General features: G+C 39.5%; 1 protein-coding gene and 1 long non-coding RNA gene across 2 annotated transcripts in view; one reads left to right on the top strand and one right to left on the bottom strand.

The window, feature by feature from the left end:
• Window positions 1-17,908, bottom strand: part of NHERF1 (NHERF family PDZ scaffold protein 1) — a 67,169-nt gene extending 49,261 nt beyond the window's left edge. The window contains exon 1 of the mRNA XM_034408720.3: window positions 17,167-17,908. Coding sequence (XP_034264611.2) covers window positions 17,167-17,616 — 450 coding nt within the window. The 5' untranslated portion in view covers window positions 17,617-17,908. The remainder of the gene's footprint in view (window positions 1-17,166) is intronic.
• Window positions 17,909-17,949: 41 nt separating this feature from the next.
• Window positions 17,950-18,747, top strand: part of LOC148115400 (uncharacterized) — a 50,606-nt gene continuing 49,808 nt past the window's right edge. Inside the window, exon 1 of the long non-coding RNA XR_015732473.1 lies at window positions 17,950-18,151. This is a non-coding gene — a long non-coding RNA (uncharacterized LOC148115400). The remainder of the gene's footprint in view (window positions 18,152-18,747) is intronic.

The following is an 18,747-nucleotide window of genomic DNA, read 5'->3' as shown; positions in this document are numbered from 1 at the left end:
CCCATCGCCACAGAAACTCATGGAGTCACTCTACAGCAGTCACTCAGGTCAGCCTAACTCATAGAGTTAACAATGAGAGGAATAATAGAAGGGAGCTCTATGTAGTCTTGATCTTCTGAATGAAAGGCAGGCTCAACCTGATAAATATTTAAACAAAAACCAAGAGTTGGCTGATGTATGCAGAACAAGGGGTGCAACATTGCATAACTGAAGAATTATGTCCTGCTTTATCAAGAAATAATTCTCAATGCACTTTGAATCTGAGGCCTTCCCATTTTATTCTTTGTTCCATTTTTATCTTGCCCTTCCCTCTGAAAAGTTCTGAATTGTCAACTGAGCCCAACTTTTGGGCAATTTATTTCTTACATTTCAACATGCAAGGAACAGAGAGTAGTCCCTCTGCTCTTTAGGATGCACACCGTGATGTCAGAAAACAGCCAGTGGACTGTGGAAGTGGTGCAATTATCTGAGCAAAGGACCTTCACAAATGCTCCCACCTGGGTTAGAAATCTATAGAATTCCAGCAGATGTATGAATCAAAACTCCCCACTGCATGCAATTATGCTGTACTGGTTATGATTCACACTTGAGTGGCTGTTGTGACCTAGGTTTACTGAGTCATTACAATACACAATTAGTCCCCCAAAAACCTATTTTATTGTAACAGCTGAGAATTACGTTCCTTCCCAGCTGAGTCCCAATTAGTTGCAAAAAAAGTCCTTCAGAAGAAATCCTTTGGGATAATCACCAACCTTTATCTTCTTTGACACCCTGCCAAAGGCCTTACTTGGCAAAGCCAAATAGAATGCCGACTGGAAACAGAGTTAGCAATGTTGCTTTCCTGCAAAAGGCCCAAGTGCCTTTGTTTCTCTTTTAAGCCTTATGGGAGGGGTCAATCATCTCCTGGCCTTACTCCTGAGTCGTCCCTTTTACTTTAGCTACTCTTGCCTTCTGGCAGCTCTCCGCATGCATGCACTAGGAACAGGCTCCTCCTGTTTTTCTGCCTCTCTGCTGTCCGATTCTGGGGACTCCAGAGTCCGTGTATAACTCCCAGATGGCCCTGGCCACATTTCTGCCTCCAATGCAGAGCCCTCGTCTGGGCCTTCCCCAGACTCCAGGACTGGCCCATGTTCCTCCCCAGTCTCCTCAATGTCCGACTCCACTTCCAGCTCCGCAGGCTGCTGGAGGACCACAACAGTGGCATGACTAACATGACATTAGATGGTCCCACAGGTATTTTTCAAAAGGCAACTGGACTTTAGTAGGTTTTTTTCCCCTTGAAAACGTTTTGATTCTCATCCAAGAAGCTTCTTCAGTTCAGATGAGAAGCGAAACATTTTCAAGGAAAAAAACTAAGGAAGTCCAGTTGCCTTTTGAAAAGCACCTTCAGAAGAACTAAGACCTGGATGATTGAGAATCTTCACGGACATACATTAGATTGTTCTTCAAGTCATTAATAATGTCCTTTAATGTTACTCAGCTATAACAGAGAGGATAAATAAAGCCAGTCTTTATTCCTTTCAGAATATGAATCTAAAAGCTGTAAGCGAAAAATGGCTGGTTGCTCCTCATTCCTCGTGTGATGAATTCTTCATGACACTAAATAGGGCATTCCTAAAAACATTGTGATAAAAATGGGTGCTTGAAAACTGCCAGCTAACATAAATTACTCTCCAAACCTTATGGCTAAGAGTGGATTTTAAGTTGGGTTTTCCTAAACATATTCTAACACCCTACCCAGTGAAGGACCAGCAATCACATATATCACAACATAATTCCCAGAAGTCTCTATCCCAGTGGTGAAATCTAAATTTTTTTAGTACCGGTTCAGTGGGCGTGGCTTGGTGGGCGTGATGTGGTGTGGTATGGCTTGGTGGGCATGGCAGGGGAAGGATACTGCAAAATCCCCATTCCCTCCCCACTCCTGGGGGAAGGATATTGCAAAATCTCCATTCCCACCCCACTCTAGGGCCAGCCAGAGGTGGTATTTGCCGGTTCTCCAAACTGCTCAAAATTTCTGCTGCTGGTTCTCCAGAACCTGTCAGAACCTGCTGGATTTCACCCCTGCTCTATCCCCATAACCAAAGATAAGGGGATCTGGTTGTTATCTTTCCATTGTATAGAGCAGAACTTCACTTCTCTTTTTTACTTTGATTTCTCTCTGCTATCAGCTTCGATGCCCTGCTAAGCATCGAAGTCTTCCACCATGAACTGTGGCTGCCACTCCTAATGAAGAGGTCAGGATGGACAAAGGGAAGGAGCATAAATGTTTGAGAACGATTAACAGACCTAGAGACAGTCATTAGCGGGGAGAAGGAGGAAGTGATGACTCAGCAGCTATGAAAGCAAAATCTGTTTACTCTTTCCTATGACTGCTCTAAAGAAACCCCCTCATGCTTAGGCAACATATTTTGGGATAAGGTGGCTGCTATCTATACGAAAAGTGAATTCACATACCCACCAAGCTATAGCTTGTTTTTATTAATTCGTTAAAATAAACACCAATGGTTTTTTAAACACCAATGGTTCATTAATCATTTATTAAATACCAAAGACAGCCAAAAATGATACGGATAATAATTATGGAAGCTCACCTCAGGCTAGAGAAATACCGGTACACTGCACATAATCTCAGGGAGTAACTGGAACAAATCATGACCCCAGAACACACAAAAATAACAGCTACCATCAAGACTATATCTCTCTAAGACAAGCTGAAAAAAGGAAAATGAAACTCCAAACCAAACTGCTCAAGCTAAACCCCAGAAGCAAAGAGATACCTGAACCCAAATGAGGAGTCAACATTTCAGCCACCCACTATCCACCACAAAACATATCCTCCAGAAATACCTCAGTTATAAGATAGACAATACGAATCAGTTAGAATTTCTTGCAGCCTTAGAAGCAGCATTTGAAATCATAATGGTGCACCACAAAGACGCAAGAAAACATAAGGCAGGCAATCATCCCACAGACCAGAAGAACACAAAAGCAGAACCAACTCAAAGCTGAGGAAAGAAAAGCCCTCAAAACATAAAGAAGGACCAAACCATCGCCATCTTCCCAGAAGGTAAAGGTCAAACCACAATTACCGTGGACAAGCACCAAGACATACAAGGAGCCAAACAATTACTGGAGGACAAAGAAACCTACCTCCCTGTAAATACCAACCCAATACAGAAACTGGACAACCTGATCAGGAGAATCTTCAATGACCTAACCAAGAAAGGTTAAATCACAAAAGAAGAACAATGGCATATCAAAAGCAGTGGAGACTGTCCTTCCATACTTCTATAGATGCCACAAAACACACAAGCCTGATATACCACTTTGTAGATCCAACCAAAAGTTGGACACCCATAGCTTCAACTGGGAAACTGAACATAGTCCCCTTTCTTTCAATCATGTCAAATTCTCAGAGACAGCCTGTACAAGTTCCTGAGTTTTCTTGGCAAGGTTTTTCAGAAGTGGCTTGCTATTGCCTCCTTCCTAGGGCTGAGAGAAAATGACTGGCCCAAGGTCACCCCCCTGCCTATTCCATCTATGCCTAAAATGGAACTAAAATTTACAATCTCCTGGTTTCTAGCCAGATGTGTTAACTACTACACCAAACTGACTCTAGACCAAGCTTAAATCCCAAAACACTAAGGAATTCTGAAAGCTTGGCATTTAGACAAAAGACACACAGAAACAAACCATATTTATGCTCAATTCAAAACAGAAAAAAAGCTAAGAAGGAAATAAAAAGACCAGAACACATCCTCTCCAGCAGCCAACACCCCATTAAGCAGGGATTAACACCAAGCAAACAATCAAGCAAAAAAACAACACTTTACTCAAGGAACTACCAAGGAGAACACTATACCTTCCCCAAAAGAGCAAGCTACTCTATGTGTGTGTGTGTTGTTTTTACAAATAACTCAAGGCAGTGAACATATCCAGCACACCTTCCTTCTCTTATTTTTCCCACAACAACTCCTCTGTGAGGTGTATTGGGCTGAGAGTGAGTGACTGGCCCAAAGTCACACAGCTGGCTTTCATGGCTAAGATGGGATGTGAACTAATAGTCTCCCGCTTTCTATTTATTGATTTATTTAGTTTGTCAAACATGTATAAAATAACAGATATAAGTATAAACATGATTATGAATACATGAAATGGATACAAATAAATGGGGACAGTAGGACAGGGACAGTAGGCACATTGGTGCGCTTATGCCTCTTACAGACCTCTTAGGAATGGGGGAGGTCAACAGTAGACAGTCTAGGTTAAAGTTATGGGGGTTTGGGGATGTAACCACAGAGTCAGGTAGTGCATTCCAGGCATTGACTGTTGCTGAAGTTGTATTTTCTGCAATCGAGTTTAGAACGATTTACCTTAAGTTTGTATCTATTGTGTGCTTGTGTATTATTGCGGTTGAAGCTGAAGTAGTCATTGACAGGTAGGACGTTGTAACAGATAAATTTGTGTACTACACTTAGGTCAGACCAAAGGCAGCATAGTTCTAAGTTGTAAGCCCAAAATTTCAAGCCTGGTGGCATAAGGTATTCTGTTGTGAACAGAGGAGTAGAGTACTCTTCTCGTGAAATAACTTGGACTCATTCAATTGTATTAATGTCCGATATACAGTGCGGATTCCAGGCAGATGAGCTGTATTCGAGAATTGATCTTGCAAAGGTTTTGTATGCCCTAGTTTGCAGTACAAAATTACCAGAGAAGAAGCTTCGCAAGATTAGATTAACAACTCTTAATGCATGCTTGGCAATGCTGTTACAGTGGGCTCTGGTGCTTAGATCGTTTGAGATGAGTACTCCAAGATCCTTGACAGAGTGATGGTCGTCTACGAGGTCGTATCCGCCCAGCTTGTATTTGATGTTCTGATTTTTTTTAAAAAAAAAATTCTAGCCTGATGCCTTAACTACTAGACCAAACAGGGAACAGACCCTAAATTTATTAGTTGGCACTGATAATATGACCAAGTTGGGTAATGAAATGTCTGCAAGCAAACAACCAATTCAGAGCATCAAGAATTATTTGGGTTCTTTGCAAAGAGGTAGGTATCAATGTCCAATAAACACTCTGAATTCAACACAACACATATATTCTACAGGAGCTAGCAAGAACTAAACTGATTACAGATTCTTATGCTAGATAAAGCTTCAGATCACCAATGCATATTTTCTTCACCTGTACAGTGGGGGCACACTTGGGATTTAAGTCTTCAATTTTATTTTATTTTTACATTTTTATAGTATTGCAACTTTTTTCTTCCCCTCTCACTTTTTACTCTATGCTTTATGTCCTTTTTTGCCATAGGAACTTTTCCACATATTTTAATTATTTAACGTATGAATGAGTTATTTTAAGATACTGTTATGACCTACTGGACAAGAACCGGAACTGAAACAGAGATGGACAGTTTCCTCCAAGAGAGGGGAATTCTACTGCATCTCTGCCTTTTAAGAATTATATAATAATTGCAGCCATTACAGTAAAGCTTTGGGGGACAGTAGCACAAATTCCCTCCCTCGTGAACAATGTTTGACATCACTTTGAAGTGAAACCATACTCTCTGCCACAAGAAGTTGAGCAATAATGCCTTTATATAACTGCATTATTGTTCTTTATACAATTGCACTAGCTGTTCCCTCACAAAATAATTAAGAGCGCATCCTTTGGGAACCACCACACAAAATGTAACAATTCTTTATCCTGCTGCCCATTTAATTTGGGGAATTCTGTTAAAATCAACAGACAGTAAGCTAACAAATGTATCTGCGTGTGAATAAACTACCGTTCCAATTTGCTTGCCAACTTACTCACAGGAATGTAGCAATGGGGACAAACTTGGAGCATTTGCAAAACATGAAATCCAGCTAGTGTAAAATTTCAGCTCAACTAAAAGAAAAGGCCAGTCAAATAACTATACAGACTCAATGATAGACTCAAATGACTTGAATGAGTTCTCTAGAGAGAAAAAAAAATCCAAGATACTAATTCAATTATCAAAGAAGTACAGGGCACAGGGGTTCAAAAGCTCATTCTTCCCTGAATTTTCCTATTGATGGGCTAGAACAGGGGTCTCCAAACTCGACAAATTTAAGACTTGTGGACTTCAACTCCCAGAATTCCCCAGCATGGTTGGCTGGAGAATTCTGGGAATTGAAGTCCATTAAAGTTGCCAAGTTTGAAGACCCCTGGGTTAGAGTAACTGGTTATGAACTTCATGCTACGTCATCAGACACATTGCTTATTTGGTTCCATGTTAGTGTGATATGTGATCCAGGTCATGGTAACCTGACACTATTTATTTGCTTATCTGGTAAGAAAGTTATAAGGATCAGAGGGAGGAGAAAGAGAATGACAAAACAGATCTGCTTCTTCGGAATTAGGAGTATTAAGATCAGAAATGAAAGTTCAGCTTGCAGAGTTATTTATTAGCTTTACAGTTCTGGTTTATGACTGATAACACACTGGCTTGGAAACATATCAACTACACCCAAGGTGCTTGCATGCCAATTTAAGTGCATAAGAACAGGCTGATTTATGTTTTAACTGGCCTTTTAATGTAAGCCTAAACTTTCTGTATTGTTTAGGGGAAGACCAGATAGATTCCTAGTGAGTCAGAATGACACACATACCTTTCTTTCTCAATATTTTTTGTCTTTCATTTTATATTTGTATGATATTTATTTCAGAGTTTGGGACTCACTTATACAAAGCAGGTAATCATTATATTCCATTTTTTTATCCTATCTTTTCACAGTCTACTTGTGCCAACCTGTTCTAAGTGTTTGAAAACTGGTATTCAGCTATTTAAGGAGATCAAAAGAAAGACAGACCAGCTATTGTTCCTCATTAATTGGTGCCACTGTTTGAACAGATTGTTTTAGATATTTGCAGTGGTTACTACTTGGAGATTTAAAAGACAAATCTTTGATACCAAGGACAATAGATTAGCACCTCAAAGGTATAGTACAGGACAATGGCCTGAGCTGCAGAATCAGGAAAGGAATCTAGTTTTAGATAAATAGTTTACCAATTTATCACAGAGACCTTTAGCAGAAGCATATTAAAAAGATTAAGGTATTAAAGGGCACAGGTTGAAGGTAGATTCCTTCCCTTTTGTTCCAAGAAACTTTTGTGGAGATGTTTCAAACCAATTCTTATTCTTGTAAATCAAAATTCCTCCCAAATTCCAATGGTAAGGCATCACTGCTGCAAACATGTTTTCTACATGCCAGGCAGGAGGAGAAAGAAAACTATTTCTCTGGCTTCAAAGTGAAATTAGTATTTCATTGAAGCAGCGGTCACCAACTGGTGGTCCATGGACCACTGGTGGTGCACGAGAAAATTTTGGAGGTCCGCAGAAAAATTATTTGCATTTTTAATATTGCACTAAGTGCTATTTATCTTTTTTTAAAAAAATTCATATTAATGGTCCACAGAATTTAAAATTATTAATTTAGTGGTACCTGAGGTCCGAAAGGTTGGTGACCCCTGCATTAAAGGGTTTCAAGGCCTTAGCTGAAGTATTATACTACCTCTATTAGGTATCTCAACACAATATCCCTGATCTACTTGGAAAGCTGGATATGTGGCACTCTCAACTGGGTAAACAATTTTAGCCAGATTGGAGTAATTTTTAATCAAATTAATTTAAGAAAGATACTAAACAACTTCTACATCATTCAAGTTTTTTTTTTTTACAAAGAATTGTTAAGCATGAGAATTATTACAAATTTGTATTCAGAAGAAACACATTATTTCCCTTATCCCTTATCCCAAATAAAATTCTTCTTTAAAGAGTAAGCTTTAAATCTCAAGTTTTAACTGATGGTTCATTCAAAAAAGCACCATTTAAACAAATCCAAAAGATAATAGACATTCAGTCCCAAAAGTTATCATTAGTTGGGCCTACTGGTTCAAGGCAATGTGTCAAGAGAATCTCTACAATGTCATTCAGACTGGCAGAAAACTAATCCTAATTTAGCTCTATTCTCCACTAGTCCCAAAGGGGAAAAGGCTATGTGGTACATACAACTTTGCTTGTGCTCCCACCGCATAGAACCTGTTTTATCCAATCTAATACTAGGACCATCTCATTTAGAGCATGAGCCTGTGAAGGGACAGAGCTCTGTGCACTTAAATGATGCCAGGTTCTATCAAGCTCAGGAATAATATTAATAATAAACATATCAAATCCAGTCTAAACATTTGACCAACTATAATTTTTCCATTGGCATCGGTGGAAAAACTATAATTTCCAAGTTTCCTGAATGTGATGCGATCACAAAACTGAGAAAAACTGAAAAATTGAAAAAAATCATGTTACCATTTTATGAGAGTTTTGCACATACAAATTGATCATTATCTACAAGACAACACACTCCTTACAGCAATATTTGAAAAGAGCAATTTTTGTAGAAGTGGCAATTATCAAGGCAGCAGAATCAAGCAAAAGAATTGGAAAAAATGGTAAAACATAGAGATCAAATGATAATAGGTACATCATGACAAATATCTACAAAGGCATCATGGTGGAGCGACAAAACAGATTAAACAGATTTTTTAAATATTTGAGTTGTATATAACAACTATAACAATTACAGATTTGTAAGAAAAACCTGCAGATTTTTTTTAATGGGCATATGTTATAGCTCATGATATTATTTGGGTAATTCCTAGAATATCAATCAAACGTGTGTGATTGGTTTTGTTTCGTTTTACTGTATTGTTCCTTAATGAATAAAACAAATAAATAGCAATGTCATTTATTGTTCCAACTTATTGGCTATAACATAATGTACAGTTATCCAAGAAAGAATAGAAAAGTTATGCCTGAAACCCAGCATTGCTGCTGTCAGTCAATGCAGAGAATTCTGCAGCAGTCAGAGCAGCCTCTTTTTTTAATTGTACTGACTCACAAAATGTATTCATTTAAATACTATTATTGTCAGTCCCTCAAGGTACACCAGATTAGAAAACCAAAGATATCAATGCTAAAACTGCTTTTTATTATTATAGTCACAATAACATAATCTTTCAAGTCTGAATATACTTGCCCCACCCCCTTCCTCCCTTTGTCTTCACAAGAATTTGGGAGGATTAAGTCTGAGGCAATTTCTTAAGTATTCTTCAACAAAGAAGAATATTTGTAGCTCAGGCTTGAAATGAGCGGTTTTTGGTGCTCTCTGAGCTTGTTTTTTTTTTCCTTGTAGACATGTCATTCTCCAAACTAGGTAACCTCATTGGTGCTAGTAAGGAGTGGGGTTTGCTCTCAGCTTGCTCTGTCAGTGTTGGAGTGGGTAGTCTTAGAGGTCCTTTGGTTGGGCTGTTTACTGTTGGCTTGTTTGGTAGTTTCTTGATTGGAGTTAATTACTTTGGGTAATGAAATATCTCCAAGAAAACAAGGAAACTCAAAGAGCACTAAAGACCCTTCACTTTCTTAAATTACATTTCTGCCCTGGACTCAGATTTCTTTTGTCTGACTGTTGTCTTGGCGAGGCTCTTCCTCATGTTCCTCAAGGCAATTCCTTCTGCCAATTACAACTATGAACAGGAAGAAAAGGAGTCCTCCCCATTTCCCCTTATTTCCTTCTCCAAAATTCTTTAGTTAGAAGAATCTGCAAATCCTGCTAGAGTCCCTATTTAAATATTTAGATAAATGGTCATTTGTAGTCACATATTTAAAATTCCTAAGCAAATAAACATTAACATTCTTCTGTTAGTTAGCAATTAGATATATTCATGAACTTTAGAAGTATTTAATGGACACCTTACTTGACCATGATTGTATTCTCATGAGATATACAGCCAATCCAGTACATTAACAGAAGAGTGTGTGTTGCAATCTTGTCTCTATTAAATGTAGCCCTTTAACCATACTTCGTAATTTCATAACATAATCCTGAACAGTCCCTGTTTCTGGCTAACTTAAACCAGAATTTGAAATCATGGTAACTTCAAAAAATTCTGATTGATATAACATTCAAATGAATCATTTGGAGAAAATGTGGTTAAAAGATCTGAAATTCACATTATCTTACTGCTTCAAAGAAAACATTTTAAAAAATGATATACCATTGACATTTGACACCAGAGAAATTGTCTGAAAGTACTGTGGTACTTCTAATCACTGTTAGAAATGTGAAACTGAAGGAACTTTTTATCATCCATGGTGTACTTGTAAAAAAAAAAGTGAAAAGATACTGGATGCTAATAAATTTGATAATACAGAGAGTTTTAAAAATTAACATTCAGATGAAACCAGAACACTTTTTATTAAAACTTATAGACATTTAGCTAGAAAAGGTTCATGGATGATTGGTTTTACATATGATAACTCAGCAAGGTTATTATATGCAAAAAAGTGCAAAATTATACAGCACCAATAATGGAGTGATGGATTGGGAAGATTGCTGAGTTTGCAGAAATGGCTATATTGACTTGTTTGATTAAGGAGAGAACTACAGCTGCTGGAAAAAGAAACCAAAGCACTTTACAATGTTTTTTGTTGTTGATGTTGAAAATGGATAAAAGCAAACTGCTGATTTTGGGATTTATTAATTTTAAAAAAATGTTGATGAGAGGAAGGAAATCACAATGTGCAGTAAGGAAGAATAGAGATAACCGCTGTATGTGTAACTACTCCAAAGAAAATTAGAAATAACTGACTTAGACATTTATTTTTAGTGTTTTTTTGTTATTCTTCACTTTTTCCTTTACTCTCTTTTCTCTTCTAGATTTCCATTGTTTTTAAAATCTTTTTTAAATCTTTGAATAATAATTATTCATAAAGAGATAATTATCATGAATAATTAGAAATGGCAATTGTTTGTCCTTGAAGTACAAATAATATGCTTACTCTTATCTAAGCCCTACTAACATGTTGCAAAAATAGGAAAGATGAAAAGGCATACAATTCTGCTTACTTACTGGTAAGGATTAGGTGTGCTAGATCAGTGTTTTTCAACCTCAGCAACTTTAAAATGGGTGGACTGGGTGGCTATGGAATTCTGGGAATTGAAGTCCACCCATCTTAAAGTTCCTGAAGCTGAGAAACACTGTGCTACATTAAGACGACTTCTGGGACTTTCACCATCTCAAAAGCTGACCATTGATGACTGAGGCATTTGAAGAAACCTAGTATTGGATAGCATACACCAATTACCAGCAACGCTTAGTTTCACATTCACATTTCTGAATAAACAATGGCATGCTTCATACATTGTAGTATGCCTTAATGTAGGTTCCTTGAACTGAGTTCAGCATGTTGTATGAAGTCAAACTTTGTGGTTTGGAAATCATGGTTTATACAACTATTCCCAACTTGTGTAGATCTGAATTTCCAAAATTCCCCAGTTAGCAAAGCCATCACTGAGAATTCTGAGAATTGAGGTCCACATATCTAGAGCATACCCAAAGTACAAGAAACACTGTTGCTGACACAGCTCAATGTATGCACTCAGTGTGTGCCATTTTTATTTAAACTATGCATTTATTAATTATACTCAGTGAAATTCATCTCAAAAACACATGCATTGGAAATATGTTCACACTACACGGACAGGCTAAATGCTCATATGTCTTTCTTCCCTTATCAACTTCCAATGTTATAAGAGACCTTAACATTGGAGCAGTGCAAATTAATGCTGGCTGCTCAGCCAGATGAGAGATATGGTATAAATTGGGGGTCCATGAGAGGAAGAGGAATAAGCAGAAAAAAATGGACTTCTTAAAACTTAGTGACAAGCAGCTATCTTTGCCAGCAGCAAAAAAAGTATTATAAAATAATTTCCATCCCAGGAAAAGCTTGACTGACATATTACTGTATCTCTATTCTTCAGTCAGTCCCCAAAAGAATTTAGTAAACTATTTAGCTACCTCTTACAGGTCAGCTTTCAAAACCCTACATAGTACATGGGCAATTTTCTTAGTGTGTTTCATAACAAAGCTGCATATCCGTGGATTTTATTTACATAACACTGACCTAGCCCATTAAATGTGACCCAGGTTAAGAATATGGAGCTTATCATTGATCCTCTCTTGGGAAGCAGACCTTTCCAGGAAATGTAGGATTCCAAATCTGTGTGAAGCTCTCCTTTGTAAAGTTAATCCTGGACACTTGAGAGACAGAAAGCAAACATTCTCAGAAGGACTGCGGCATGTAAGCAGAACTACCTGTTTACAAGCAAATGTGAGCAATTAGTTTTACTTTGTCCCATAATAGCATGGAAGGAGCAGAAGGAGTAGTACAGTAAATTTCTGCCCGCTTCATCGATCTTCTCTTTCAAATGGGAATAAAAATGGGAAGTTGACAGCTCCCAGCTGTGCTTTCTGCCTCCCCCCCCCCCCAAGCTTTCTTAGAAAATAAAAATGATGAGTTGCTGCAGGACATTGCTTTATTGAAAACAAACTGGTATGCTCATAAGAAAGAGAAAAATGAGGCAGTAATTTAGGCTTATTCTGGGGGGAGGGGTCAAAAATGTTGCAGGGAACAAATGTACCAATTTGCTTTCCTGCAACTTTCTCATAAATGGATGTTTGTGGGCCAGCCCATCCTCTCCCTAGCAGCCATTTTGTGAGAATGCCCATAATACACTTTCAAAATTCCAGATGCCTAGCAGCTCCAAACAATCAAGGACCCTTGCTTGTTGGCAATGGCGAGAATCCTCTCCCTTTGCCCCCCCCCCAAGAAGTAACCCTTAACTAAGGCAGATTTGACTATCTGCTTCCAATGATTTGCATATGGTTTCTAACTTATCAAGCCCAAAGAGGCAGGAATGAAATAAAAAAAAGGTACCGTAATGTTCTTTCTTTGTCACGAGATATTATAGGCGGTAGCATATTAAGGATATTTCTTTAAGATTTTTTTTAATAGATCATAGTGGAGTCTGTATGATTTGGTGCTCCATTAAACAGCATCTGCTTTGGCTATTCCTACGACAATAGTCAGTGGGATGAACGTACTGAATTTTGCATCTGTATCTTCCCCCAATTCTTCATCAACTTTCCTTGCTGCTGCAGCTTTCATGTCACTGTATACTCTCACTAACCCTTGTGTCTATTCAAATCAGGAAATCTGCTATTTGAATATCAATCTAATTTGGAAAAACCAGTTTGATTTGATCTGGACATTCAAATCAAGATGTCAAATCAGGTCAGTTTCATTTGGATTTCCAAAGTGTGTATGTATGTATGTGGGGGGAGGGAGACGTTTCTCAAATGCATATCATCTAAACTGATTTGAAGGAATCTAAACTTTTCAAATCTCAAAATATCAATTCAACTTAGGTATGGTCTTCACATTGAACAGGCATTCAGACATACAGTTATATGTTTGCGACTGGAGCTGATATTGGTACTAATAGAACAAGAAAATCTATTCCTGGATAAAGTCTACATACCGATATGTCTATGGAGATTTTCAGTCATCCAGGTCATGGTTGTCCCAAAGGTGCTTTTTTCAAGAGGCAACTGGACTTTCTGGTTTTTCTTTGAAGGTGTTTCGCTTCTTGGATGTTGTTGCTAAGAGTTTGGTTTAATGACTCATAATCAATCAGTCAATCTATGCTGCAGCCAAGAATGCAGAATGGGTAGGAATGTATTCAGTCTAATATAAAGGATTTATATTAGACTGAAATCAAGACTGAAGAAGCAGAAATGTTTATAAGCCAATGCTGAGGTTCAGTGATAGGTCCAAATTTGCAACTTGAGAACTGCTGTTCTGGATGACTGGGATCCCTTCAGTTAATGCCAAACCTGTTCTCTTCCCCAACCTTTTGGACAGGAGTATGGTCAGATGATGCCTAGCATGGATTGTGGCAGATTGTGGCACCAATATTTAAAAGGTACCAGACTGCCCACCAGTATTAAACATTCCAGCAAAGCTGACTCAAGTCCAAATTGTGTTCTTTCTACAGCTGTACATTTCAAATGCCCCTGCAGGCCTTTATCTATATCCATTTTTCCACAAATATGAATCCAGTCAAAGTCAGGCATTCCCCCGCCCCATAGCAGGCATTTATGACTTAAACTAATCTAATCGAGTTTTGTATTACAGCACTTATCGCAATCACTTGATTTGTTCATGGGAAGCCTGTACTTCAGTCTCTTCTACATTCCCTGTACAGCTTTCCCTTATTTTTTTTAAGGCAAATTACTTCTCTATTTCACAGAAGGTTGTTGCTGGTCAGATTGCTCTAAGTCCAGTTTGATCAATGCTTAATAGTAAACACATTCTCAGTGTTGGCCAGAGCTCCAAAGAACCTGTCTTTTTGTCAGTCTAACCACATCCAGGACTCCAAATACCCTAAACCCAAGATTTCAAACATCTAGGATCATATGCATATTTCTCCTGCATTGCAACAATCTTTTCAGCAAGTGTTCATATCCATATTCCTAAACCTCCTCTCAAGCAAAATCAGAAACAGAAAGCAGCACAAGAGTAAAGTCTTGGAATATAAAGGGAGTTACTATTGACCTGACAATGGTCTAATTGCTGGTTTTATCAGCAACCTTTCTTTGATTGCTTCAGTTTTTAAAACTCAATTTAATGGTTTCAGCAGATCTCTACATTTGTTTTGGGAGCTATCTCAACAAAGGTTCATACAACCAAAGACTGAAGCCCATCATCTCTCCCTCAAAAGTTCATTGTTAAGAGGGGAAGTCACAAAATGCACCAGTACAAATCTATAAGCAGACATATATCCATCACAGGACCTCGAGGGAAACAACATTTTAGATTTCCAAGATAGAGAAAGGCTTCTCAATCAAAATTATTTTAATAGGATTTTAAAGTAAAAGAACTGTTTTATTATTATCTTCTTTCTTATATATTTGGAGGCTGTAGAGAAAATGTTATTTATATTAATCCATGTTAGGTATCAGTTAAAAGAACTTGTGAGGCCTCAATAGTTGAATGAGCATGTTGGTCCCTAAAGTATGATCTCCTAAAGATATAATGTATGGTTTAGGAGAGGCTAAGTTAGTGGATATACAATACCAAACAGGGCTTTTTTGGTTATAGCATCCATTTGTTGAACGTTCTCCCCAAAGTCAGCTTAGTTTCAAGTTTCAGCAAGTTGACCAAGCCATCTTCTTCCTCAAGTTCACGTAAATGGACCAGCAATACTTGGTCCTACATATCTTGGAATTAAATCTACCTCTCAGATTAGTGGAACAGATTTAATTTCTCTATAAAGCAGTCCAAAATGTATAAAAGTAGCAGAAAAGATCTGAGCTCACTAAATTATCTAGGGAAATGAAAGTTTTTTTAAAAAAAACTTGAATAGGTTTATGTTTAAAATATGGGGAGAAAAAACAAAGATTCAGTTTCAGGAATCAACAGTTCCATCCTCTTGTTCAGATAACTGGGTTTCTTTTTTCCTACCCCTCTGCTTTTAAAACTTCAAAGTTCTCTGTGCCCTGCAGGGCTCAAGGTGAGGCCAGTTTCACTGAGACAATTAAAAATTCACCAAATGTTTAATACCAGGTTATGGTAGCTCAATAAGCAGTAAGTACTTGATTTGATTTATTCTATGCCTCCCAGAGTTTAGGAAGTGTGCAGGAAGGTGCTAATTATTTTTTAAAGCTTTTTTTAAAAAAAACCTTAATAAATTCCTCTTTTGATTTAGCAAAGTAGCAAAGGAGGAAAGAAATTAGCATACATGAAAATAAGGTGGCAGTCCCATTTATCACACAAAAACACCTTTACTTTTGATAGAATGTGATGACATAATGAAGGTGACCTAACTTACATTTGTGCAATAAAGCACACCACGGGGATTTAAATGGAAGGCAACACCCCACTTTTTCTAGTATCTAATGAGAAAGATAGCCTTTCTTTAATAAGGCACACTCGAATTTGGAACAAAATCCCCAAATGTAGCTTTAGCACATCTGGAACGAAGCAGATTGAAGACGGCTGGCCCAAGAGGATTTCAGCTTTGATGTGTACCATTAAAAAAAAAAAAAGTTTTATAGGGGAGGCGGAGTTGTTACAAAGAGTACCAGGCACCACTTAATCGCTTAATTCAGGTACAGGGGAAAAGTGACGCGGTGAAGTAGCGAAGCCCAAATTCTTCGAACGTTCTTTCCGCTTCGCTGATCTAACACTGGGAGACATTGACAACGCCCCCTCCCCGAGCTTTAAAGGAACACCCCGAACTCGATTTGGACCGCCGGATCAAAGGAATGTCCGGTTCTCTTCCCACGGGGGTATCTGTGAAGTCTGAGAACGCAACAGACAGCCGAGATTGGCAGGGCTCACATTGCAGAGCCTTCCCTAAATTTTTCGTCTGAAATCTGCCCTCAGCTTCTCCGCAAGCCCCGAGGCAAAGACAGCGCTATGCAACCGTGTGGCTTGCCAGCAGGACTCATGTTCGGCTCTCACCCGGCGGAAGCCACCCACAGCTTTTTCAGAAAAAAAAAGATAACCCGGACCGCGGTGGCGGTGGGAAGAAGAAGGGGCACAGCCAGAACTGTTGCTTTCCTTTGGATCTTTCTCCCTCCGCGTCCTCCTCCCTCTCTATCTCTAGTCAACATGGCCACTCTTTGCTTTCTAAAGACTAACGCAGTTTTGTCAATAACAACAGAAGCCACCTTATCTACACATCGCAGCAAGGGAATTTACGGATGAATTTACAAAGAAGGGGTTGGGTGGGACTTGTTTTTTTGACACTTATCAACAAACAGAGAAAACTTTTCACTAGCTCCTACTTCTAGGGGCGCATCTACTTGTCATGCCAGATCTGCTTGGAAACACACACTAAACGCTGTTAACGTGCTTTCCTGGTTCTTCCCGTGAGTAATCCTCGCCCAACCCACTTAATTGTATATTAGCCTAGTTTTCCTTGATTCCCCCAACAGAGATTTTGTGCTTTTTTTTTTTTTTTAGCACAGTGATTGGCAGAAATTCAGTGGGGTCTACGGTAGTTCCGCCGGCCACCGCAGTGCCACGTTCGGAAAACCTCGCGAAAAGAAAAGAAGGAAAAAAAAAAAAAAAAAAACCCGAAGAGCCCTGACCGATTCGGTGATGGGAAGTCCTGTTGCATTTCTGCCTTTCGCGTTTTCAGATCAACCTTTCGGCCTCCTGCATCGGTAACCTCCCGCCTCCCCCCCCACCCCCCCACCCCACGAGCGAACGAGACCTTAAATGTTTACCCGCTGGGCAGCGTGATGGTTTTCCTCTCCATCCGCTTTCATTTCGTTCTCCTGGTCCTGCTGGGCAGCCTCCTCGTCGCCGCTCCTCGCCTCGGGTTTCTCAGGCAGCCCACGAATGAATTCTTCGCAGCATTGGAGGCCCAGTTTCTGCAGATGCTGGTCGGTCTCCGAGTCTACAACAAGCAAGCGGACCGACCCGGCAGAATTTCGGATGCGGTTCACTACTTGCTGGTGACTTTCCTTCTCTACGTTGTCTCCGTTCACTTCTATCAAGCGGTCCCCAGCCTTCAGACCGGATTTTTCGGCCGGGGAATCGGGCTCCACCAACCGGATGAACTGGCCCGTTTTGCTCTTCTCCCCGTGTAGATGGAAGCCGTAACCGTTCGGCCCCTTTTCTGGGCAGCACAATCGAGGCAAGAGCCGCGGTTCGTTCCCTCCCCCGTTGTCCATGTTTCTCCTTCGGTGGATCAAATGTCCCAAGAATCTCAACCGGAATCAAAAGCGTTCCGAGTTAGTTGAAGGATGCAAAGTAACTTCGAGGGACTAGCCTGAAGCACCTCCGGCAGTCCTGTTTCGGAGCAGTAGCAGGTGTTTCCAGGGCGGGCCCGGAACGATTCGAGACCAACAGGATCCCGACTACGAATATATTAAGAAGCCTCTGCTCCGCCAATCACAACTTTAATCGGCGTCTGAGCGTTCCAGAATATCAATGACATTTTATCAGAGGGGCGGGCACCAATTACGACTGATGTCGTTGGACCAATGAAATTCGGCAGAGAGGAGTTGCAACGCGCTAAGCACGCCTCTCAAAGGCACGGGCAAATCGGAAATGGGAACGGAGGCGGAAATATGCAAATAAAAAGCCCCGCCCCTTATTCTTCATTGTATTTCTTTATTGGCCGTCCAGGTGGTACAAAAAAAAAAAAATTCACTTTCTTCCACGAAGCCGGGTTGCTGTTTAGAGTGCCGATACTATCTTTACAAGGTAAATATAAATTTTCTTTTACGAAAAACAGCTCTTTTTGTACGGGAAAACAGAGTTTCACGGTCGCCTTCGATGACATTTAAACCTAATTAAGTTTAATTAAAATAAACTTCAAGTTAATTGAGGACACAGGTGTATTTATTTATTTATTTATTGGTTCGATTTATATGCCGCCCTTCTCCGGAGACTCAGGGCGGCTTACAATGCGTTAAGCAATAGCCTTCATACTTTTGTATATACCTGCTTAGTAGGGCTTTCATCCCCCCCCTTAGAGGTGTTCTTTTTTATACAAAGTCAGCTTATTGCCCCCACAAACCGGGTCCTCATTTTACCTACCTCGGAAGGATGGAAGGCTGAGTCAACTTTGAGCCTGGTGAGATTTGAACTCGCAGTAATTGCAGGCAGCTGGCAGCTAAGTGCTACGTAACAGCACTTTAGTCCGCTGCACCACCAAGGTATCTTTCCAAATTAAGCTCTGGGCGGTCTCGCGATGTCTATCTACTTATCTGGGAAAGAAATATCGTTCGGCCACCCCAAATCGAACACCCATCTCTGAAAAGCCTGTTGCAACCTATTTTTGAATCCCCATCATGGGG

This window comes from Pantherophis guttatus, chromosome 2 (assembly GCF_059756535.1).
Source record: "Pantherophis guttatus breed Tessera chromosome 2, ASM5975653v1, whole genome shotgun sequence".
Classification (NCBI taxonomy): Eukaryota; Metazoa; Chordata; class Lepidosauria; order Squamata; family Colubridae; genus Pantherophis; species Pantherophis guttatus.
Note: the sequence above shows the minus strand (reverse complement) of the source record. Positions and strands in the feature narration are given on the sequence as shown.